At 43.6% G+C, this 26,006-nt stretch overlaps 1 protein-coding gene across 27 annotated transcripts in view; it reads left to right on the forward strand.

Moving 5' to 3' along the window:
* LOC120386909 (collagen alpha-1(XXVII) chain B-like) overlaps nt 1-26,006 on the forward strand; it is a 278,660-nt gene that overhangs the window by 53,653 nt on the left and 199,001 nt on the right. For 22 of the 27 annotated variants that reach the window (XM_039506933.1, XM_039506934.1, XM_039506924.1 and 19 more), the window contains 3 exons: nt 1,257-1,380; nt 7,328-7,633; nt 20,458-20,528. In XM_039506933.1, the coding sequence (XP_039362867.1) occupies nt 7,572-7,633; nt 20,458-20,528 (133 nt within the window). In that variant the 5' untranslated portion in view covers nt 1,257-1,380; nt 7,328-7,571. Of the gene's footprint in view, nt 1-1,256; nt 1,381-5,338; nt 5,868-6,124; nt 6,449-6,681; nt 6,754-7,327; nt 7,634-20,457; nt 20,529-26,006 lie in introns of those variants that run through there. The other 5 variants (XM_039506921.1, XM_039506922.1, XM_039506941.1 and 2 more) reach the window with 5 other exon arrangements.

Consider the following 26,006-nt stretch of genomic DNA (forward strand, 5'->3'; position numbering starts at 1 on the left):
CTTGTGTATTATGTGATTGTACAGTACCGAGCACAATGGTCCCAACCTGATTATGGCATTTAGGCACTAACTCAGTATAAATGTTTAACCATTATTCTTCTTCTCGTACACTTAAAAAACCATCATCCAACAAAATGTAAGATGATCAAAACTTAAATTACAGACTAGAGCACAGGGCTAATGTTGCTAGCTTTGTCTTTATTAACTACTCTATTTCATAGCTACTCAGTAAGTTTTTGTTCTTCCATTTCTGCTGTAGTATTCCAAAGAGGGGGTTCACAAATTCATTAATTCTTGCATTGCTGTTGTAAAACAAAACAGACAATGCTGCAAACAGGGAGACAATACATATAATTATATTGTGCTTTAATGTGATTAGTAGGATTTACATCTTACCCATCTTCTACAGTGGTGCTTTTAAAGCATTCAGCACATAACACAGTAGGAAGTGTAACCCCACTGGTCTCCCTTTACAGTACAGAAACATATTCTGGTCAGTGAGCCTGGGCTGATATTGTCTCTTCCAAAGAGAAGATCCAGAGTAACTTTGGAGGTCTCCAAAGGTGCGGTTGCTCTTGGGGCAGTACTGCTAGGGGGAGAACAGATGCTTGTTTTTTGTAGCAAAAGAGCATTTTACTTGAACAATAAAGTCGGGACAGCACTTGGTTATGTCTCCACCAACGCAGTGTGTCATGAGCAAACTCCAGTCATGTGACATACAGAGTCAAATGTCCCAGCTGGTATTTGCTCTCATATTAGTGCATTGATCAAGCACAACTGCAGGACTAGGGAAGAAGAATTTTTGCTTTGCATGAGCAGCAGTGTGGCATATTAAAGTTTATTTTATTAAGGGAGGGGAAAGTTGGCAATGGCTATCTTCTGTTCATTTCTAAAAGTGATGCAGGATCATCATAGTCTGCCAACTGCCAAAGAGGGGCAGGAAAGCCTAATGTAACATCATATTTGGAGGATGTTGCTGCTAACAGTGCTGCTCCCCAGTATTTCCCAATAGTTTAAGCCATTGGAAGAAGCCCAAGACCCATCTTAGAAACAGATATCCAACCAAATGAGTCTAACGGGAACGAATACTGCTGCAAGCAGACGTGTCTGTGGGGTGACCCCCGAATAAAGACACTTAAGAACATCTAGGAACTGAGATATCTAGGGCCTGCCTACATGACACATATAAGTGTACTAGTGTGTTGTGGTCTGGCATCTTTGGGGTGTCTGTCTAATAATGTGTTTCTTGTTTGTAGTATGGGTGGGACAACACATGTTACAGCCAGCTCATGACCTCTGAAATTGCAATTCATCGTTTCTGCATAACAATAGAAGAATACAATAGAGGCCTGAGCAGCCACCTGCACTTCCATAAAAAAGGTAGGCTTGGATTTGTTTCACTGCACTGTGATTTATTTCATTCCAGGGACAAGGCCTAGGTTAATAACTAACCATTATTCCAGCCTCCTGTCATGCTGTCAAGCCCAACGTGATGCAGTAACAGGAATGCACACACAGTCCATCCTTGCCAGGCATGGCATCTCAGCAGCAGTGGTCAAAGAACAATGGCTTTTATTGTTCCAGCAAAGAATTTTAAAACATTTCACATCAAATGGTTGCATGAGTTCAAACATGTCACCACTAGTCTACTGTATCACCAAGCAAACCGGAAGGCACAAAATGGAGTGGAATTTATAAAAATGGTCGCTGAGGAAGAAAAAAAACCCACCAGACAGTAATGATATGTAAGAGACCAATATTTGGAGAGAAAGGGTGGGTGTCTGAAAGTGAGGCATGTAATTGCAAAGATTAGACTTCCTGTTCCTTTAGAACTGGAACAATCTGTTACAAAAAGCACCAGAAACTACTGCTGCAAAGGGAAACGCAGAACATTCTGGCTCCTGTTATGAATAAAGGATGAAACAAAGGTTGGTGTTTACACATCACTCCCTGGGGTGATTATCCCACCTTTATAGACTATGCTAAACCATGGCTACAGGATGCCCTGGGCCAAGCCCTGCCCTGTGCAAATCCAGTTGACTTCAATGGCCTGTGGCACATATCAGACCAACAAAAGGAGGTGAAATGGGATAAAGAGCCTTTCACCTCTAGGTCAGTGATTCACATCCAGCCCAGAATGGCAGAGATCTAAATTAGTTTCTCTGCTGATAAATTTGGTGGTTTATGTGAAATTGAGCCCCATGGGTCTCAAAGACCACTGAGCAGATGCAGGATCAGGGCCTAAATGAGCCACCCTGGAGACTAAGGTTTTTATAATTTCCAAACAGGTACTGCGTGGACATGGCAAGCTTCATCCCATACCCGTGTACTGTACGAGTGATCTAGAGGGACGATCTATAGCACAGAGAGGAGAGTTCAGTTCCCATGGCTCATTTCAGTCTTCGTCTCCTTTGGTCTTGCAGAGACTGCTTAACCTCCATGGTGGTAGCTTTTTATGATGTAGACTAGAATAATTTCAATGTCATATAAGCCACCAAACAACTTAAAGTCAATAGAGAAACAAATTTAGATGTCTACCAACCTGGGCTGGATTTGAATCATCCACCAAGAGGAGGTGAAAGGCTCTGTATTCCAGCTCACCTTCTTTTGTGGTCTGATACATGCCACAGGCCTTTCCTGTGCCTCAGATTTCAGGCTGCCTATGCCCTTTGCCTGGTCTTGTTGCAACTTTAAATCTGAATAAGGCACTTAGATAAATTAGATCTAAACATATCTGTGAATTTCGGGGTCAGTAAGTGATTCAAGATGCCTTTCAGAACTTGTACTAAGATGACTGGCTCAGGTAAAAATGCACTGTGATTCAATGAGAACGTCGCTAGGACCAAGCCAAACTGGAGGAGGGCAAATCCAGGTTAGCTTCTAGAATTCAACTTTTGCTTCAAGTCAGATACTGTCAGTTGTATAGCACAGCTGTAATGCACACTTTCCTGTCACTCCTGGGCTTTTTCTCACTTGGTCTACATGAAAAGCAAGGCTGTGAAACGATTTTAATAAAAGTCTTGATGCTTAACCAGATTCCAAGTTATGAATCCAAAGGACAGATGGGTTCTGATTCTCCTAGAAGCCAACTAAATATGGACAAATATTTTAAATACTATATGTATTCAACCAGTAATGATTACATACTGGTTTTTTGTAAGGCACATTTTCTGCAAGGTTAAAATCTTTTGTATAAAAAAACATCCTTATGGATAGGTCCTTAGATTATTTAAATAGATTTTCAAAAGTTTAAAAATCCATTGCACTTTTCACTATTTTGGTGTGTGTATGTGGTTTTTGGTGGTGGTGGTTTCTTCATTTCTCAGTTTGGCTAAGTAATGAACCTAGAATGGTAAACTTCAGCTTTGTTTTTGTTGAGTTTCAGTTTCTCATGCAATGCCACTATGCTGATGGATCTGAAATAGCAATACCTGCATTATTTTAACTTTTTTGTAATTACTTCCATTGAAATTTGGTTTAAAAAAAATCTGAAGTTATTTCTATTTGTACTGTTTTGCAGCTTCTCCCTTTATGAAGAAAGTCTAAATTCTGAATCTCTGTTTCGTTGGCAGTAGGTATTGCTGACATGGTACTGGGCCTTATTTTATCTAAGCTAATTTACCTCTCTATTTTTAAGATGACAATACTGTGATTGCATCCATGTCCATACCCTACAAATGCTTATCTATGTGCTTAGCTTGCTTTTATGTGACTACTCATGTGATTAAGAGAAGCATGTGAGGAAGCATTTGCAAGATTGTGTCCCAAGTCTATTTCATTATAGGTCCTAGAGAAACTGCTGTGTATCCCAAGAGCTGGGAACTGCTGTGGTGTTAATGTGCCAGTGAGATCTATGCATAAGTTTCTACCTCCACCTTTCTTTAACCTTTGCTCTGTTGTTTTGTCTTTTTGTATATTATAGCACTGTACTGAAAAGCATCACCATCACTCTTCACACTGATGGATTTTTGGGGAAGGAAAGTTTGGTAGAGTTAATGTTGATTAGTCTTGGAGGGTATGTGCAGTTATAGGGGCAGGAGGAAGAAAAGTGTGTGTTACATTTGGTCAGTCTTAAAATGCATCATTTTCCCTTAACGATTAAGGTCCAATCCTGCAAGCTGATCTTCAGTTAGACCCTTGCTCCCATGACTTCAGTGGGTTGCTGCATGAGTTTTGGGGCTTTCTGGGAAAAGCAGATTGCAAAGGGTCAGGTCCTGAATTGCTCATGTGGTATCAATTATCTAGATATGTGTGTACACATTTAGAAGTCTGTACATTGCTCTTACTCATATGCCTTTCATATACTCTCCTCTGCCTTCTGTGTGAGACAACAATGAAATGTGAGATCATCTGAATCTGTCACTGAAATAACTGAATATAATGAGCTTGTTTCCACTTTTGGTTGCTTCGAGCCTTCTGTTAAAACAAACAAAGAAATTAAATGCAAATACTTAAGAGCAAAGTTATGGATGAGACTTTACACTCCATAGAAGTCAGGTGATACAAAGCCATAGTTCCTAGAAGCAACTGTAACTCAGCTAGATTGCATACATATATTACAGAAGAAAAGAGCTCAGCATATACAATAATAGAACATATATTTTATGTATAAGGGGGGTTGAGTTATGGTGGAAACCATAATTTTGGACCAGATTTTGAGATCTTTATTCAAACAAGACTCCCATTGCTCAAGAAAGGTTCACAGAACTTGGTCCTTTGAATTTTCTGACTTATATGCATCTATCTTATTGTTTATGGCTTTGCATCCAAGTACTTAAGGTGGTTTAATGTCAATCCCACTTGCAGCCAGATTTTCAAGAGCGGCCTCTAATGTGTGTGCCCATGCCCAACTTGAGTTGTCTCGGGTGTGACATTCAGAGGGATCGAGCATCCACAGCTGCCACTGACTTCCATCGCAGTGTGGAATGCTCTTATAAATCAGGCTCAGGTGTATCACATTGGAAACCCAAAAGCATTTAGTATCTGATCTGGTGAGGTGCAGAGTGCCCTTGACTCCCATTCAGTGAAGAGCATCTCACAGGACCTGCTCTTGCATTGTAAACCTTGTGGAGCAGGGGGTCACGTCATCCTGTCTGCCTTGTGCAGTTCGAAACACTGTCAGCCCTTGATAATAAATAGATGTTTTATATTTAGTATTATTTTGTGTCCAGTTCTCTCTAGCTTCCCTGCTGAATGCCCTTATCCTTCCCTTCCCAGTCCTCTCTCTCTCCCCTCGGTGTGAGTGTCCCCCAACCCCATTCCCTTTTGGGATGTCACCATGTCCTTGAGTGATACTCTGTGTCCAGCCTTCCTCAGTAGGTTCCTTTGTATGTTTCAGTACAGTGTGGACCCTGCCCCCTGGAGGCTGGATCCTGGCTCATTAGCTGAATGTTTGCTGAAATCGGACACCTGGTGCACTTGAGCCAAGGCAGAGTCCCTGGCTGCAGCTATTTAAGAAGGACAAGGGCAGTCTTTTATCATTTCCACCTCACTTCACATCAGAAGGCTTCTAAGCTCCATGTCCCTTCAAGGCCAGCGCTTGCTCCCAAACCATCCTCCTCACTGACCCACAGCAGCATCCATGAGCCACCAACAGAGAAGCAGCCCTGGGAAAATCTGTCTGCAACAATCCTGGGACAGGATTATCTGTTGAATTTAGGGGAACAGAAACTTGCCAGAAAGGTTTGGACTTATCAGGGCCAATGACCCAAGGAGGCGCTTGGTGCTGTCTGGCCCTCAGCTCAGGAGTCATGGTGTGATTTAAAGAAAAAAATCAGAATTTTTTTTTTAAGTTGCTGGGACAAATGAATACAAATGAATTTAGGGGCTGGAAAGAGAGATTGCACAGCCTCTCACCTTACCACAAAGTAAGTGTCAAAGACAGAAAAGCAAAGGGTGGAGGGGGCGGGGAGGGAGAAGATTTGAAGAGGGGAGTGGATCAGGGAAAGGGGACAATAATCCAATGAGCTGGTAAACTGAGGCTTAGGGAATCAGAGCAGAAAACAGCTTCTTAAAGTGTCTGATTCTGACACATTGTAGTTTTAACTAGTAAGGGATCTAATTTCTATGCAAACCACCTGTGTTGCAGTGAATCTAACAGCCAATCTCCCACTCCCATCCTCCCCTTCCCCCCCCCCAAGAGATTCTTTGCCTGCCCTGTTGAACTGACTGGGGTTGTTGAGTTTTTTTTCTGTTACACATGCTTGACAAAATGCATGTCTGGAACACTAACCTAGGTCTATACATGGGAATTTGGGAGAGTGATTCATACTTCGCTAGCAGTAATTAGAAGGTTGATCTCATACAGCTGGAGAAGGTAGTGCCTTTGAGATCACTCAGTTGTCTGCTTTATATGCACAGAATCACTCAAAGTTTCTTTTCTTTTCTAATTATATAAAGCTTTGGAATGATGACTTGTGACTCTCTCTAATTTCTAAAGAGATCCTAGGTAAGAATGACATCAATTCCTATGCTCTGTATTTTGTGCTTTAGTATGGGTAAAGAAGGGTGTGCGAGACAGAGTGTGGAGAGGGGAAAGCTCCTTGCATTCCAATCACCTGTTATATCAGCTTGCCTGTTCAACAAGCAGAAAGCACAGAAAGAGGAGAGGGGATAGTGGCCCCTTTCTTGCTTAGGGCCCTCAGTCATCTGCACAATCTAAAGTGCCTCTTCAAAGCACTCAGCAAAAGAAAAATCTTTAAAGTACCTTTGACTTTGCCATCAGATGGTGAGGACAGTTGAGGCAACTTGTGGGTCAGTCCTGCCAGAGGTTTTCTTTTCAGGTTTTCCATTCCTGCTGAAAGATGAAGTGATCGGTTTGAATGTAACCTTTGTTAATTTCCCTCTGCAGGCCAGAGAGGGGTTTGAATGGAGTTTCTCTATTTATTTTCTCCTGGGATAGACTGGTAGGGGTCAGCTGATTTTTGTCTTGAGCTCTTCTGGCTGATATATATATTTTTAAGTGCTTCACTTCAGTGTTACAGAGGAGGGCAGCAGAGAGAGGCAGCAGAAACATCCTTAAATAATTTTCATTTCTCAAAATCTGCCTTTTTCCCTCTTTTCTCTAAGTCCAGAGAAGAGTTCGTGGGGGCTGGGAAGCACATCTGCATTGCAAATAAAAATAATTATGATAACCACCACGCAAACAAACAAGTTACAGCTCCGAGAAAAAAAAACACTTTCAACCAAGGACTTTGGAAATAAGAGATCATAGAAGTTATATTAATAGTGAGGAGGAGGAGGAAAAAAAGAGGCAAGAAATACGGCGACCATGGGCCACATTCTTTTCCTAGTTTGTACTTTGTTCCTCTCTCTCCTTTTTCCCAAGGTAACTGCAGTCTGCCGAGAGGGAGTTAAATGGGATTAAAAGCTCTGTGTAAGCAAAAGGACCCAGAAGAGAAGGAGGGAAGGAGTTGGCCGTGCGGGCCAGGGGGTGTCTTTGGCACAGCTGAGCCCCTTAGAGAGACAGAGAGCTGAGCTCCTGGGAAGGATGCACCCACAAACCAGCCTTTTCCCCTTTTTCTGATGGATCGCTGCAAAACTTGCCCGAAAGAAACAATGCACTAAACGTGATGGAGCCGGAATCAGAGCCGGTCTCCAGACTCAGAGCAACAGCAGCAGCAGCAGCCAGGGGGTGAGTAAAAACTCCGAACTCTCCCTGAGATGGGGGAAGGACAACTTGGGGAGGGGGGGCCTCATATAATGGGGAGCCTGGGGGAGCCAGCCGAGGGAGAGAGACGTTTGCACGGGAAAGAGCAGCGCTCGGCTCGCGGGTGGCTTGGGATGGGGTGGGGGAGACATTCCTGCTCTGGCCAGGGGACGATGTGAAAACTGCCGGGCTGCCGAGGAGAAGGGGCTGGGAGAGCGGAGGCCACGCTACCCCAGAGGGGGAGGAAAGCGGCCAGGAGGGACCGGAGCTGGGGAGCAAAGGAGGAGAAGGAGGGGTGGCTTCCTCAGACCCCCTTCTTTTCATGGGGGGGGAGGTGGGCGAAGGGAGGGGATGTGGGGGGGAGAGGGGGGGATGTATCCGCAACAAATGCAGAAATGTATTAATCCCTGCTCCCTCCCTCCCCCCCCCCCCCGACACTAGTGGGACCCGCTTCCAGCTCTTGCTGGGAACGGGACCCTCGGGCCCTTCCCCCATTGAAGTGAGCAGAGCCTTATACCGAGGGCTTCCCCTTTCTTCTCTGACCCCCCCCTAAAAACCTCACTAAGGGGCTGCAGAAAATGGATCAGCGCTTGGCTTAGAAACGTAGGGGGGGGTGTGGCGGGGAGGGGGCTGAGGCTCAGTAACAACCCCCCTGTGTCTCCTTTCTACACCTCCTGGCCCAGCGAGGGGTTAACCCGAGGCTTGCGCGCTGTCGGATGTGATGATGATTTACAGATACTCCCTTGAAGTGCTGGGGTTCTTTTCCCCTGGCAGCCTTGTGTACAGCTCCTTGTGTTTCCAGCCAGACTTAGATGGGGTGTCTGAGATGGGGGGGGGTGTCTGAGATGGGGGGGATGGGGAGGCATTTTATGCACCCCCACACCCCCTTGGTGCCATGCCCGGCTCGCTTGGCTACATGCAGCTTGCAACTTGGATGTGACTTCTAAAGAGTGGGCTGCCTCCTTGTAGGCTGTGTGTGTGTAACTGTGTGGAGAGATGGGTGCTTTCTCCACAGGGAAGGCTGGGGCTAACTCTCCCTTGTGTGCATGTGTGATGATATACACAAAGACTGAATTGGACTGTTCCCTTTTTGCCCAGGCTTTTCAGTCTTCCTCCCAGTCACATCTTGTGAATGCCGGGTGTCCTCTTTAGAAAAACACCTGCCTGGGTCTAACAGCCTGTGGATGGGAGAGTCTGACTCTGATCCATCTGTCAAAGGTGGAAATGCAGGAGGGGAGAGGGGGGCAGGGAAGACTGACTGGAGGCACTAGAGCAAAGGGAGAAGGCCCAGAGATATGAGAGATGTTTGGCAGGGCTTGGTCACCTTACTGAGCACCAGCTTTTAGGCATGACAGGGTAGCACACCATTACTGTACCTGTCATGAGGAGAGACAGGCTACAAATCCCAAGGAGCATCCAAATCCCGCTGAGGAAGCAGTTAGTACAGCAAGAAGCTGCAGCTGAGGGAGGAGAGTATAGCATGGTAGCTTGCTGAGTATATTTCTTACACTACTTCAGATGTCTGATTCTCCCAGAATAATGGTTTCCTTTAGTTAAATACCTTGCAAGGGTATGTTGCTCATTCTTTCCCTCCTTAGCAGAGGTTGCTTGCCACCCTTCGTGTTATCCCCTGACCTTTTTGTTTTGTTCTGTTTATGTTGATATTTGCTCCCAGAAGGCTGTGACTGTAAAATATGCCATTTCAGCAGCTGGATGTACGTCTTAAGGCCTCTAGTCTTAGTAAGCATCCCATTCCTCTTGAGCGTGCCTATTTCCACACCAGGGCAGGACATTTTGCATTCAATAGTTGCTAATTCCCGAAATGGTTTAGTGCAGGGATTCTCAAACAGTGGTACCTGAACCACGGGCAGTATGTGAGTTTGATGTTCCCTCCATCCACTTCACAACAATTTTTTTTAAAGAAGATGGTACATGAGCCATTGGTCTAGTGCATTCACCCGGCAATGCTGTTTATAATGGAACCATTTCGGCGCATTCACACATGGTGTGATTATATCAGTGCATGGTCATACTCCTGATGCACCCATCCCAGTGTGGCCAGAACCATTGCTGGCAGCAGGGGGTAATTTCCAAAGGTGAAGCGTACAACGCAGGATGGATTTAGACTGGATTGACTGAGCCAGCGGTTACTGCCTGTGGTAGGGTGAAATAAGTGTTGAACGCACTGAGAGAGCTAACAGCCTCATCCCAGCCTATACAACCATGTGGACGCAAGGAAATTTGAGAGCTTAGTGACCTCTCATCAGTGGTTTGTTGCGGTGTCTTTTCAATGTATGAAGGCCCTTGCAGGCTGGAGAGCAGGTTTCTGCACTCTGCTGCTGATTGATTGAATACATCAGGGCCACAGAAACTTCATGGTCTTCTTCAGCCACAGCTACATCTGTTTGATTGGACCCATGCGGCACAGGTGCCAGCTAATGACAATGTAGGAGGCTAGCCTAATGTTTCTGGAGGCCTCTTCAGTGTGCCTGTTCTGTGTCCCAGCACTTCTGCATTGGCATCCTGGAAACATGCTTCTTTGTACATGTTCACATACGTTGGCCCTTCATGTGCCTATCTACCTCAAGACTGATGCACAGCATTCATCTGCAATGCTGGCTACCAACAAGGCAGACTGTAATGCACCTTCTTTCTAGCTTTCCTTAAAAAAAAAATCATTTTGGGTGCCAGCTTGTCTGTAACAGAAAATTACTACCACCGTCGCTCTCAGTAGGCAATTTCATGATAGATCATGGCACCACAGGACAAACCAAACAACATGGAGGCAACCAGCTGACCCTGTGTTGTACATATGCACTGGACAGTTGGGGACAATCAGGAAAGCATAAGATCTAGCTCTGTAGATTCTTATACCATACCAAGTAGTGTGGTATCCTGGGGGTAGGAAGCATTGCCTAATGGATAGGGTACAGGACTAGGGTTACAAAGATCTGGGTTCAGTTTCCAGCTCTGCCAATCATTTGCTGTCACCTTGGGCAAATCCCTTAATCTACCCTCTGCCTTTGTTCCCTACGTGTAAAAAGTGGTTGGAAGGGAGACTTCGCTACCTCCTACTGAGGTTATCCATAATGGTTGTGCTCAAACACTATGATGACAAGGGCTGTAGAAGTACAGTATCTAAAGGGAGATGCCCTGTCCAAAGGCAAAAAAAAGACACTGTACACCCTTGCCCCCCAACAGGCTAAATGTATTGGGGTCACAAAAAGAAATGACTATGAAAACAAATGGGAAGTCTATGAGCCTTTGCCAAACCCCATTCACAAAATCAAAGACTGCAAAGAGGCTTGTAGGAAGAACAAAATAGATGTTTGGTGACAGAACATGCTTAGCACTTTGGGTTTTTTTTTAAAGGGCTCCAGTTACATAACTAAGAACACAAAAGCAATGAGCTTATTGAGTGTTGTCACTGCACACAAAAGCAAGGTCAACAACCAGGCAGATAATGATACTGATCAAAGAGGAGCCCAAGGGTAAAATGCTGTTGCTGGTCCTCTAAACAGCATTTGAGTCATAACAAACGAATGTCTTGTCCTCCATTTAGTGAGTGAGGAGCCAGATCTTCAACAACAGGAACTCAAAGGAAGAGAACTGGATTAAGTATTAGTGGATTAAGTATACTGACATGTTTGTCTAACCTGTTCTTAAAAAGTAGCAATGACAGGGATTCCTCAGCCTCCCTAGGTAACCTGTTCCAGTGTTTAACTATCCTTAAATTAGAAAGTTTTCCCTGATATTTAACCGAAATCTCCATTGCTTCAATCTTAGCTGATTACTTCTTGTCCTGCCGTCAGCGGACATGAAGAACAATTGATCACCACCCTCTTTATAACAGCCTTTTACATATTTGAAAACTCTTATGTCTCCCTCTTAATCTTTTCTGCACTGTACAGACCCAGTTATTTCAACCTTTCTTTATACATCATGTTTTCTAAACCTTTTATCATTTTTGTTCTCTACTGGACTCTCCAATTTGTCCACATTTTCTTAAAGTGTGGTGCCCAAAACCAGGTGCAGTGCTCCAGCAGAGGCCTCACCAATGTCAGGTAGAGTGGAACAATTACCTCTTGCAGGTTACAAACAACACTCTTGTTCATACACACCAGAATGACATTTGCCTTTTTCTCAATAGCATCTTCAGTTCATGATCCACTATAACCCATAGATCTGTTCTTGAAGTACTACTCTCTAGCCAGTTATTTCCCATTTTGTATTTGTGCATTTCAGTTTTTCCTTATGCGTAGTACTTTGCACTTGTCTTTATTTAATTTAATTTTATTGCATTCAGACCAATTCTCTAATTGGTCAAGGTCATTGGGAATTCTAATCCAGTTCTCCAAAGTGCTTGCAAGCCCACCAGCTTGGTGTCATCTGCACATTTTATAAGATTACTCTCTCCACCATCATCCACAGGTTAACCTTTAAGCCTGCTTCATAGAAAGAATTGAATTGTATCTATATCTGCCCTACTTCCTGCTTCAAAATAAATTGTAGCAGCGAAAAGAGACAATCCCCCTAACTCAGCAGGTCCAGATAACTTGCATCCAAGAGTTTTAAAATAGTTGGCTGAGGAGCTCGCTGTACCATTAATGTTGGTTTTCAGTAATGAGACACAGGGAGTTCCAGAGGACTGAAAGAGAACTTAATGTTGTGCCAGTTTTTTTAAAAAGTGTAAGTGGGATGACCTGGGTAATTACAGGCCTGTCAGCCTGACATTGATGCTGGGCAGGATAATAGAGTGGTTGATATGGGGCTTGATTAATAAAGAATTAAAAAAGGGCAGTGTAATTAATGCAAATCAACATGGAAATAGATCTTGTCAAACTAATTTGATACTTTTAATGAGATTAAAAGTTTGATAAAAGTAATAGTGCTGACATAATGTATTTAGACTTCTGTAATAAGGTAAGGTAATAATTGGAGATATACCAATCTCCTAGAACTGGAAGGGACCTTGAAAGGTCATTGAGTCCAGCCCCCTGCCTTCACTACCAGGACCAATTTTTGCCCCAGATGATCCCTAAGTGGCCTCCTCAAGGATTGAACTCACAACCCTGGGTTTAGTAGGCCAATGCTCAAATCACTGAGCTATCCCTCCCCCATAAGGTGGTTGACTTGGTACTGCATGACACTTTGATTAAAAAAAATGAGAATTGTGTGTGCCATTTTAATCCATTTGATATAAAATTAACAACTGACTAACTAATGTCTCCAAATGTAATTGTAAATGGGGAATCGCTATCAAGTGGGTGTGTTTCCAGTGAGGTCCCACTGGACCTACACTATGTAAGATTCTTATCAATGACCTGCAAGAAAACATAAAATCGTCACCTGATAGAACTTGCAGATGACACAAAAATTGGAGAAGTAAATAATGAAGAGGCCAGTGTGCTTATTCAGAGCAATCTGGATCACTTGGTAAATGAGATACAGACAAATCATATGTGGTTTTAATACAGCTAAATGTAAATGTATGCATCCAGGAACAAAGAACAGTGGCCATACTTACAGCATGGGGGACTCTATCCTGGGAAGCAGTGACTGTGAAAAAGATTTGGGGGCTATGGTGGATAATCAGCTGAACATGAGCTCCCAGTGTGACGCTGTGGCCAAAAGAGCTAATGTGAAGCTGGGATGCATAAACAGGGGAATCTCAAGTAGGAGTAGAGAGGTTATTTTATATCCATATTTGGCACTGGGGCGACTGCTGCTGGAATTCTGTGTCCAGTTCTGGTGCCCACAATTCAAGAAACATGTTGAAAAATTGGAGCGAATTCAGAGAAGAGTCTCACGAATGATTGAAGGATTAGAAAATGTGCCTTATAGTGAGAGACTCACAGAGCTTAATGTATTTAGCTTAACAAAGGGAAGGAGAACGGGTGACTCAGTTACAGTCTATAAGTACTTATAATTGACATGGGGAACAAATGTTTAATAGGATCTTCAGTATAGCAGTGAAAGGTATAGCATGAGCCAATGGCTGGAAGCTGAAGCTAGACGAATTCAGACTGAAAATAAGGTGTACGTTTTTGACCAAGAGGGTTATTAACAATTAGAGCAATTTACCAAGGGTTGTGGTGGATTCTCTCTCACTGGCAATACATAACTCAAGATTGGATGTTTTTCTAAAACTGGCTCTCAACCTTTCCAGATTACTGTACCTGTTTCAGGAGTCTGATTTGTCCTGCATACCCACAAGTTTCACCTCACTTAAAAACTACTTGCTTACAAAATCAGACCTAGAAGTGTCACAGCATGCTAATACTGAAAAATTGCTTATTTTCTCATTTTCAGGGCTGCCCAGAGGATTCAGGGGGCCTGGGGCAGGGCCGGGTCTTCGGCAGCGGTCCCTCTTGGAGGGAAGGACCCGCCGCCGAAGAATAAAGCAGTGGCAGTGGAACAGCCTAAGTGCCACCAATTCGCAGCTTTTTTTGTTGTTGTTTCCCCCCCACCCCCCCGCCACTTGCAGTGCTTGTACTCACTAGGCAGCACATGCCGCCAAAACCCAGAGTGGCTCACGGGGCCCCTGTGGGGCCCAGGGCCTGGGGCAAATTGCCCCATTTGTGCCCCCCCCCCCGGGCGGCCCTGCTCATTTTTACCATATAATTATAAAATAAATAAATTGTAATATAAATATTGTACTTACATTACAATGCATAGTATATAGAGCAGTATAAACAAGTCATTATCTGTACAAAAGTTTAGTTTGTACTGACTTTGCTAGTGCTTTTTATGTAGCCTGTTGTAAAACTAGGCAAATATCTAGATCAGTTGATGTACCCATGGAAGATCTCTGTGTACGCCTGGTTGAGAACTACCGTTTTAAAAGATCTGCTCTAGGAATTATTTTGGGAAAGTTCTATGGCCTGTGTTATATAGAAGGTCAGACTAGATGTTCTCAACGGTCCCTTTCAGGTCTTGGAATCTATGAACTGCTGTTTACTAAAGAAAATCAACTGTTTATTCCACTTTGATTCATAGAATGCATCCATGGCTCGAAACTGTCAGAGAAGCAGGTGTTTGTCCTATTTTTAAGGATGTGCAAATCCCAGCTACTTGTCAGGAAGGATGGCTCAGTGGTTTAAAGTATTAGATTTGAAATATAGTATATTAGAAAAAGTGGTTCAAATCCCATCAGAGTCAACTTAGTTCTTCAGCTTTAGTCTTTTGGATATGACCTCAGAAAATTAGGTTCTGTGTGTACTCTACATGTAGAGCCCCTGCTAATCTGCGGATATCATGAATTGGATGTGGATACTAATTTTGTATCCACACATGGGCACTAGAGATCCTATACTGTAAGAAAGGGGGAGTCTTGGTTGAAATTTCCTCTCCGTTGTCTGTCTACTATGTATCTGCCACTTTCCACCCCAGTGAAAGCTACTGTATAAGTGTAAGGTATTTAAATTGGGCTTTAAATTAGAGTTGTCTAAAGAACCCGTGCCATACCGTCTTTCTGCATGGCTTATGCTAGGCTTTTATGAAAGCAAAGCATCTTTGTAATTTTAAGGTGGCCATCCTCCAGCAAAAAAACTTTAGGACCAGACTCCAGAGAGAAACTGCTGAGCTCCAATTCATTTGCAAATTTAACACCATCAGTTTAGGACTAAACAAAGACTGTGAATGGCTTGCCAATTACAGACCCAGTTTCTCCTCCCTTGGTTTTCACACCTCAGCTGCTGGAACAGGGCCCCATCCTCCTGATTGATCTAATCTAGCCTGCTTCTTGCTTGCTTATATATACACACCTGCCCCTGATTTCCACCCTGCTTGCATCAGAAGTGGGTATTCACACACACACTCAAATGCAAAACATCTGTTAGTCTATAAGGTGCCACAGGATTCTTTGCTGCATCTTTGTAATGCTATGTGCTACTGAATTGCTGTTGCCAGTGTCAGAGGTCCCACCCCAAGTGAATGACTCTTCTCTTTCATCCTGCTCTGTTGAGTCACTCTGGTGTTGCTAGGAGCCACCTCCTCAAGGAAGCAGCAGTTTTTTGGTCCATCGTAGTTAGACAGATGTTTCCAAAGCTGTGTGTGAGTGCTCCATCGACACAGTGCTAATTGCATTTTCATCCTGAATTAAGATTAGAATTGGCAGAAGTTGAGATAGAGAGGCCCTGGGAAACTTGATGACAATGGTGGGTGTGTGTACACATTCTAAATTGTCACACTCCCGACACCCAATCATGGGAAAACAATGTCTCATAATCATTCCCCAGGATGAAGCTGAGTCTGGCTATATTTCAACCTCACACTATTCTTACCCAGAAATGTTGTAAAGACAGTGTTCCAAACCATTTAGCTTGGTATTCCCTGCAAAGTGCTGCCAAAATTCACGTACATCTTAGCTGATGTCTTAGGGCATGTGGTTTTTTCCCTTTCTTTCAGGCTACACTTGCAATGAGTTTTCAGTTCTCATCTTAAAATCTGGTGTGATAAGTACTTAGCATTCCAGAAGCGCACATTCTTATCTGTTCTTTGCTTAAAAGCAACTAAGGGCTGTTACCAGAGACAGCTTTCCTTTTTCACTCACTTGCAGCTGAGTGACTGCTTCTAGGTCAACTCCCCGGTTTCCAGTCTTTTGAAGTTATCGTGAAAACAATCTGGGCACAAAATCTGCCTTCCTGCCTCTTATGATGACAGTTGTTGATGACGGGGGTCAAAAATTGATGTTATTTGACTCCCCTCTCAGAAAAGTTACTTGCCTTGGGCAAGTAGAATTTTGCTATAGCACCTGGATGCTCTGATAGGCATTGAGTAAATAAATAAGAGGTCAGTGCTGCAGGACAGGATTCTGTCAAAGAACAATGTGAGGCGTCATTCATAAAGCAACATATGTATCCTTTAGGATCCCAAGAAGGGAACACAGTTTCTTTCTGATAGATGTATGATAAAGGTGAGGAGAGGCTTTTGATTTGTCAAGGACCGGAGTTCGATATTCTAGGCATTATTGCGTTACTCACACCTCTAGACATTGAACTATTGCTTCAGTTGTGGATGATGAAACCTGACCAAGCAGCCGGAGCTTGGGTCTGAGTAGGTAAGTATTAGCAGCAGCAGTGTTGAGATAGCACCTTTGAACCCCAGGTGTGGACGGGGGCCCTGCTGTTCTAGGTGCTATACAGACACGAAATAAAAAGACTGTCACTGAGTATAGTGGGGAAACTGATTTTTGTTCACATTTTGTATTTTGTTTCGTGGAGCAGTTTAAAGTCTGTACTCGTAGGCTGAGATTTTTCAGTTTCTATTGGGAACTGAGGATCCAAATGGGTTAGGCGTCTCTGAAAATCTCAGCCATGATGCTGTGTTTAGGATTTAGGCTCTTGGGTAGGACCTGTATGTGTTCACCTCTCAGAAACACTGTCAGACCTCATAGCAGGAAACATTCATTTAGTCTTTTCGAAGAGCAGTTCTCAGCAGCCGGATTCCATTTTTGTCCGTAGTGCAGAAGAAGGTACTCCTGAGTGATTAGTCCAAGATAAGATGATACTTTTTAGCAGTGGCTTTGTCGTCACTGAATCAGTGCATTCCTGTATGTTACAAAATATAGTGAATGCAAGGTAAGACGTGATAGGCTGAAGTCTGTGGGTTTGATCCTACAGTCCATTCTGCAAATCAGTAGCTCCACTGAATTCATTGTGGCTAGCGCTGAATGGAAGTCACCCCTATGGAGAGACTGGAAGGGCACCTTCTCGGTCTTGAATGCAGGGCTTATGTGGTGGATAGGTCTTATGGTGGGTTTCACCTGGTGTCTCTGAGGGCTTGCAGGAACTAATTGAGCTTGCTGGAGATATTTGTTCTTGCTGTGATGCATGCATATACACACCCATAGAGGGGTACTATTATGGGTGACTCTGAAAATCACTAGCGATGGAATGGAGCAGAGATAAAGGAATAGATAGATCTGCTAGCTCTATATAAGGAGAAAACTCTCCCTTGCTTACTGCTACTCAAATCGCTTATGCAACCCTGTCACTGTATAGAGTTGTAACGGAAAAAGAGCTCACGTTATAAAAAACCTGCAATAATTAACAGCCCCATCAGACACAGGTCTGCCATTTGGAAGCAGCATTCACTTTTTCCATTAAGCTGGTATATTTTGCCAAAGTGTTTTTCTTCAGCGTTCTGGCACTTGTCCTCATTCCAATCTTGTACTGTATTGGCTGTCTGAGGAGAGCAGCAGTGTGTCCAGTGCCAGCTGGAGCCTGTGCTGTGAATCCATCTCTTTTACTGCCCAGTCAGTGTCTGTGCAACAGAATCGTGTGCTAGATTTTCTCTGAAGCTTGTTCCCCTTGCTTGTTGGTCAACAGGAAATCTAGAAGCAAATTATGGGGATTTTCCCTTCCTCGCTGCCTTTTTTATTAAAAATAATGGGCTTTAACTTGGTACATTTTGAGGGGTGACTCAATTGGTGACAGATTCATAGGGTTGTTTGGTACTATAAAAACATCCAGGCTGTATATAGACACAGAGGCCTTGTTCTCACTAGGAAAAAGGTGCTCTTCATTCATGTGAACATGGAATCAAAGAAAAGGTAAAATCTGAGTGAAGAGCAAGGCATTTTGCAGTCTTAACACTAGTTAGCAGGTTGTAGTAAACCCTGGGCTCTCTCTAACTCAACCTGCTAGTGTGTGAAAGCTACAAACTGCCTTGTCTTCACTAGGATTTTACCTCATTTTAATTACCATGAGTTAGTGAACACAAGTTAAGAACAATGTGCTTTTTTTCCTATTGAGGAAACACCCCTCGCCCCCACCCCTGACTAAGGCCCTTTTTTAAGCTCTGCTATTGCACATAGCAATAGCTGTGACTCTGCAGCCCATGCTCAACACAGAAGAACTACATCTGAGTTCTAACAGATGGTGGTTTTTGTCAGTTTGACGGGTCACAGAAATGAGGGTCGGGGGTCCGAGCTGGGTTCTGGTCTTTTTTACATCATGCCTGTGGCATAAAGAGACCAGGAAGCAGCCAGGAATTCCACTGGGGCAGGGAGGGTTCCCTGGGTTGTATGTGGCTAGTGTAATGGTGCAGCAAGAAGGGTGGCTGGGATGCATTATTTAGCTATTCTGAGTTGTTGGATGGTCCCTGGGGACCTTTATAATGTGGGAATAAGTTAGAGCAGCCCTGGGGTCCCTCCTACACCTGAAAGGTGAAGCCTGGAATCAGGAGCAAGGAGACTGCAAAATAACGATTTGGTCCATCAAATTAATTTCCCTGATGGTGTGGGATTGTTCCAGTGCTTTTTTTAGTCAGGTTTTAAAACCTAGCAAGCAGTGGGGTTCATGCATGGATTTCTCTACTAAAGTTAATAGGCCAGATGCTCGGCTGGTATAAATAGGTATAGCTTCACTGAAGTCAATGGAGCTGCATTGTTCTACAACAGCTGGTGGAAAGACCCAACCTAATAAAATACCTCTACAAAGCTTTTCGTGTGCAAGAGCTGAAACCAGAACGGCTGGGAAACACTACTCTAAAATATTCAAATAAATATACAATTATTTTCATTCACCAGCTATGAATAGGATCTATTTCATGTCTTTATCCCACTCCCACCCCGGATATAATATTGGTCTGACTGAAATGAAGTAGTACTAGCAACTTATGAATGATCCATGTTTTTTCTTTCTCTGGCGGAGGATTTTATATAGTTTACATTTTTGTCTCTTCCTCCAGCTGTCTAATGGCCTTGATACTTCAACCTAGCTATTAAATCTCCTCTAGAAGATGAGAGAATTTAATCTCGTAACTTTCCACAGATAGTTCTGAGTGAATTTAACCAAGGAGTTTCTTATGCTTTTGCATTATTTTGATACAGATCAAACAATTTGTGGGCTCAGGGGTGATTTCTGCTACCTTTCTGGTATAGCTTTTCCTCCCTGCTACCGCTTTCACTGATACCTAGAAGCTTATAGTGTAGCTAACAGACAGCTTTGCCAAATGCAGCTTCACAGGTGTGAAACACAACCTTCCAGAGGAGTGCCTCACATAACTTGGAATGCTGCAACTCCTATGGGCATTTATCTTAACCCCTACCACTGACAAGCAAGATTTCTCTACACATTGAACTAATGAGAAATGCATTAATGGTAGTGCTCTAACTGTGCTGGGTACCAAAGGGTAAACAGACTATCCCTTCTCTTTGTATCCTTTCTTTAGAAGAAAATAAATTAAACCACATAGGGCTTGTCGCAAAATTTGTTCTAGATGAATGTCAGAGCAGCAGGATTCAAACTTTGTTTACTCAGATGCAAAGGGAATTTAATGACACTTACTATGTATCCTCTCATCCCCTTATACATACACTTTGGTCAAGTCCATCTTTCTCCTTATTTTGAATTGCTTCTGTGTGACTTTGCATCCTGGCATTCTACCCTGGACAGTGCTGCAGCGAACACGCAGCTTTGGTCTTTCTGTAGGACTGATGATCTGACATCCCTGCATATAGCTCTGGTCCCGATTCAAGCGCTGATCCAAAGCCTGTTGCAGTCAATGGACAAGTTCCCATGGACATCAGTGGGCTTTTGATTGGGCCCTCAAGTAGGATTCTGGTTCTGGAGTCCCAATAAGAAGCAAGCAGTCAGTTCTGTGCTGTGAGGGTCTGATCCTCCAGCTATTGTTGTTAATGACAATACCCTCCATTGACTTCAATAAATGCATGATTGAGCCCTTGTTCAGTATGAAGCTTATTTTTTTGGCCTTTAACAGCCAGACTTAAGTAATGTTTTATATTATAAATATTTTTAAATTGTAACAAAAACCTGATTTTTTTTCCCTTCTCTGATTTTTAGGGGATCCCTCTTTCTCTGGACTGTTTTATATTTTACCTGTTTCCTTGGATTCGCACAGGGGAGTTCTGAAGGTAAACTACACTTATGTGTTTGTTTGGTTTTGCCTGACAAAGAAAACTGTATAAGCAAATTTTAGCCAAGGGGCTTGGCTTCAGTTTAAATAACTTTATCTAATCAAGAGCCTAATGCACAGACTTAATGTACTAACTTCTGCTGCTTTGCTGCTGCTAGTTCAAGTGTTGACCTGCGTAGGCTATCCAGACTTGGAGATCAGCAGTTAGGACCAGACTTTTAAAGGTATCGGGGTGCCTAAAGATGTAGATGGACTCCTCATGGGATTTTCAGATCTATGTACATATCTTCATCTTTTGGCACCTAAATTCTTTTTTAAAAAAACGAGGTGGGGTCACTAATGAGTTAAGCATCCCTGGGAGGCTGATAAGTATTATAATTAGGGCCCTACCCTATTCACAGTTCATTTTGGTCAATTTCACGGTCATAGGATTTTTTTAAATTATAAATGTCATGATTTCAGCTATTTTAATCTGAAATTTCACGGTGTTGTAATTGTAGGGGTCCTGACCCAAAAAGGAGTTGTGGGGGGGTCACAAGATTATTGTAAGGGGCGTTGCGATACTGCTACCGTTACCTATGCACTGCACTGCTCCTGGTGGCAGCGCTGCCTTCAAAGCTGGGCAGCTGGAGAGCGGCAGCTGCTGGCCAGGAGCACAGCTCTGAAGGCAGAGCTGCCGCCAGCACCAGCGCAGAAGGAAGGATGGCCTGGTCTGGTATTGCCACCCTTCCTTCTGTGCTGCTGCTCACAGATCTGGACCCTCAGTCAGCAGCTGCCACTCTCTGGCTGCCCAGCTCTGAAGGCAGCAGCGCAGAAGTAAGGGTGGCATGGTATAGTATTGCCATCCTTACTTCTGTGCTGCTAGTGGGGGTTGGGGGGGTGCTGCCTTCAGAGCTGGGCACCCAGCCAATAGACACCACTCTCCTACCTCCCAGCTCTGAAGGCAGTGCAGAAGTAAGGGTGACAATACCATGACCCCACTAAAATAATTTTGCAACCCCCCTGTCACTCCCTTTTGGGTCAGGACCCCCAATTTGAGAAATGCTGTAAAATGTGAATAGTAAAGGTTAAAACATACAAAAGACCAGATTTCACGCTCTGTGACGCATTTTTCATGGCCGTGAGTTTGGTAGGGCCCTAATTATAATCCCCATTTTACAGAAGCAGAATCTGAGGCACAAAGAGGATGTTGCCTGTTTCAAAAAAGGCTATGAAACCACCTGCTGCCCAGGTATGGGAAAACACCTGCTGCTGTTTTCCTTCAGTTACATCACTTGGCACAATGCAATGCTGCTGATGCAATGCAACTCCAATATTATCCAGAGCAATAATAGAAGAATCCTAGTACATCCAGACATGGTCTCTTCCCTATCCAAGATGCATGCCAAATGTACCCTAATCTCGCACAGTATGAGTCAGCTCATGCTGAGCAAGGGAGCGTCATGTGGCTTTCATCTACTCATTCATGCTGGGTTATGCCCCCTTCTTTCCCCCCCCCCCCCCCGTTCTAGCCAATTTCTCCTCCCTCATAGCTGCACTCGCTCTTCACCTGGGAAACCAGGCGGCTTCCTTCAAGGTGGTATTGTCCTTCAGTGAGCCAGTATGCTATATACTGTGCTTTTCCTACCTCTGCAAGCCAGTGTGGGGATGCAATTGGCCCAGCTACCCTTAATATGGGTTCCTTGTGCTTTCCACCCACCAAAAGCCCAGCGATAAGATATTGGACCAGATTCCTCCCCGGTGACTTTAATAGCTTTCAACTAGAGATAAGGCAAGTTAGATGCAGATACACGTGCCCAGTATAAAAATGCCCAACTATCTATTCCCCAGTCATTGCCCCCTAAACCATAATGCAATCTAATTTCTGTTGATATTTTTACACTCCCACTGCCGCTACTCCTGCCTCTCATACAGACAAAATTTCTTTGGGGGTGATGGGGAGGAAGAATGAAATGGCTTATGACCTGATCGTCTCCCACTGATTTTAATAGGAGCTTGTTCATTTGCTTTCAATGAGCTGGATCATATCCTTAGAGAAATGTTCACATTTCACAAGCTAAATTTTCACACTTGCTGTTCTTGAGAGATTTCTAAGTTTCTTTACCACTTTTCTAAAGAGTAAGATTCCTTTAGGATAACTAGTGACCTGCCTGGGGATCCAGGAAGTTCCCGGGTTGATGATGATAAAAAGAGTTCTTTCTCTCCACAGCTAGATGGTGGAAACTGAGCATCTGTTTGTCAGAGAGCCACCTCCTCTGTCTTAAAATAGCAACACCTCCTCCACATGATTTACTCAGGGTGCAGGCTGGAACTGAACAACTTCCTATATAATCAGCAGGCAATAATAAGTGAACTAGCAGGCTCCAGGCCTCTTAGGCTCCAAAACATGAAGGAAAAATAGAAAGTTGGTTGAAGCTCAGCTGAAATGCAGCCCACGGAGCAGTCCCTGCCACCAGCAATTTTAAAAAATGTAATATTTTCCAAATTCTACTTTCCTGCAAAGGAAGTGAACATCTGGTTGAATCACTTAGTCAAGCAGTTTTCAGAGCAAGTTTTATGTTAACATAAGAGAGGGCTAACAAATACCGTGTTTGAGCTATTTTTTTAAATAGATTTTTAATGCTCCATTTTTTGGAGTTATGTTTATTGCTTTTTTTACTCCCAGGATAATTATGGGATGTTTAAATGTTTTTGGTTGTTGCCATCCATATAAAATGAATTTTCATTGTGTGTACACGCAGACAAAAAACCTTCCATTTGATTGCATAGTGCAATGAAAACCCTGCCTCTGATGGAATGAATTCCCTTCCCTATAACATCCTACGTTTTTGGAAGAGAAAAGGATGATTTCCTTGCACGTAAAGGGATAGCTCTTTCCTTTAAAATGTTTGATGTGGGCCTCCAAATAAAATTCAGGCAAATGGTGCAAGCGAACATGAGAAGTTTGAGTCTGTATTATCCAAAGCTGGTGCTAGCCCACTAGGGACCATAAGCAGAAATATTGTTGCCCTCCCCGCCCCAATACTGAAACAGGCAAGTTCATATACTAAAAAGTGAATAGGGGCTCCCTGGAGCTGGTTAGTCTGCTTATGCCTAGTGCTGGTTTATCACTCAAGAATGTAAGGTTGGGATAATCTAACTCTGGTTCCCCGCAACTGAGCAGCGGGAGTTTTACCATTGACTCGAATGGAAGTGGAGTTAGGTCGATGCTGTATGGTTTTGAAACTGTAGAACTAAAAGGGGAAGCGGAGAACTGCATACATTGGAAATGCAGCATCCATACAAATGCTACAAATTCAAAAGCTAATGGTCCAGGTCCTCATCTGGTGTAATCTGTGTCCTTCCATTGATGTTAGTGGAGCTGCACCGATTGGGCACTAGCTGAGGTTCCAGGCCAATAGCTTTGAAATTTTGACTTCATTCAACCAAACTTTGGATGGAGGTACTAGATCTAAGCCAGCAGAAGCTAGTAAACTAAGAGTTATTCCTCTCCGACTTTCTGGTTTTGTGGGGGTGGGAGGGAAATAAGTTTGATATTTCAGCTTTTGGTGAGCACCTCTTTCAAAGATATGGTAGTTCAGGAATTCCTTCTGCATATAGCTTCCCATACTGGAGAGAAATTTGCCCTCAGCCCCAAAATACTGCTACTTGGGTACCACCATTAGGCCATGTCTACACTAGAGACCTTACCATGGCACAGCTGTACCAATGCAGCTGCATTGCTGTAAGACTCTCGGGTAGCCGCTCTGTGCCGGTGGGAGAGGAGAGCTCTCCCGTTGACATAATTATACCACCTCCAATAAGCAGCGGTAGCTATGTTGGCAGGAGAATGTCTCCCACCAACATAGCACTGTCCACACTGGCATTTCTGTCACTGTAACTTATGTCACTCAAGGGGGTGTTGTTTTTTTCACATCCCTGAGTGACTTAAGTTATGCCAACAAAAGTGCCAGTGTAGATATAGTCTGTTACACGGGGGTAAGAGACAGAAAGCTTTAGTCCATCCATTTTTAGAAAACATGTCTTGATGGTAATCCTAGGAGGCGAAAGTTAGCGGGAAAAGGTAAGGCTTCAATAAATTGATAGCAGTTTAAAGAAGCCAAAAGTGGCACTTGTTCGCCTTTAGTTGCACACTAGTTGACGACATCCCTTCATGGAACTCATCTGGGGACATGCCCACCAGTTCAGTGGAACCAGTGTGGGATGTAGTAGCAGAGGTGGGCTGAGCATACAGGTGTGCTGGGCTGGGTGGCTGAGCACAGAGCCGGAGAATCCACACATCCCCTGCACAAGGTCTGCTGTAATCAGACATTGGGCTTCTGGCCCGATCATATTTTTTTTTTCAACACAATTTGATATGGTAGCTAATGAGGCAGTTGGATTTATATTTCAAACAGCAGCATCCTCCGAACAGGGGAAACATAGTTATGTCTTCGCGGAGCAGCTCCCTAGAGTACAAAATATTTCTGCCTTGTCACTACAATACATCTCTTGAAGAGAACCTAAAAATACATCTAGCAATTGGAAGCCAGCATTTAGCTCCTAGATTTAAGCAGCAAATTTATTTCCTTAGGGCCAGATCCTGGTCCCTTTGAAGTCCATGGCAAGGCTCCCACTTGACTTCACTAGAGCCAGGATTTGGCCCTTAGCATTGGAAAGGAGTTGGGAAATGATCCAGAAGACAGAAGTGAATTCGAGGATAGCTCTGTACCTCCCCCATTCAGCAGCGGGTGGGGGGATTCTATCCATGCTGTGAGGACGGAAATCTCTATTGGGTAATAAGGGAGGGGAATGCCTGGGAACCAGGGGCTCATTTAGCCAGAGATAAACACTGATATTAATAAATCCATACGTGCTCATACAATAAATAATCCCCTCAGCATAGAGGTAATTGAGAGAGAATTTCCATCCCCTTCACAGTTGACCCCTAAACCTCTCTGTGGCTCTGTCTGCTATAAAGGGAATTTAAATGCCTTAAAAATAAAAAAGCCGGGTGGGAAGTAAAGAAAGTCCCAGACAAACTAAATATTGATTTACTTGTTCTAATGTACAAAAATGGTTATGGTTTGCCAAAGTCTAAGAACAGAACTGTTCTCTTTCTAGTGTTCTCTCTTCCTGGCCAGAGCCCATGCTAGGCCTCAGACGGGCTTAAGTTTGCAGCCTTTCTAACGAACACTCACAAACTTTCTGTTCCAGCTCCACAAATACTGAGAACTGCGTTGAATATGTCACAGTTAAGGGTGAAGGAGGCCAAATTATGAGGGCCGTTTTGGGGGAGTTTTTTTTTTTCTTGGATTATTTTTCTTCTGCTCATTTTTTCATCTGTGAGGCCTGTGATGTTAATTGAAGTGCAGCTGTGGCTGGCACGGTTATGCTCCTGATTGTTTAAACTCTTCCCTTTTGGATGTAGGCATTCAGAGTGAGTAAATCAGGCGTGCAACCCTCTCCAGGCTAGATTCTACCATTGATAATTCCC

The sequence above is a fragment of the Mauremys reevesii genome, linkage group 19 (genome assembly GCF_016161935.1).
Source record: "Mauremys reevesii isolate NIE-2019 linkage group 19, ASM1616193v1, whole genome shotgun sequence".
Taxonomy (NCBI): Eukaryota; Metazoa; Chordata; order Testudines; family Geoemydidae; genus Mauremys; species Mauremys reevesii.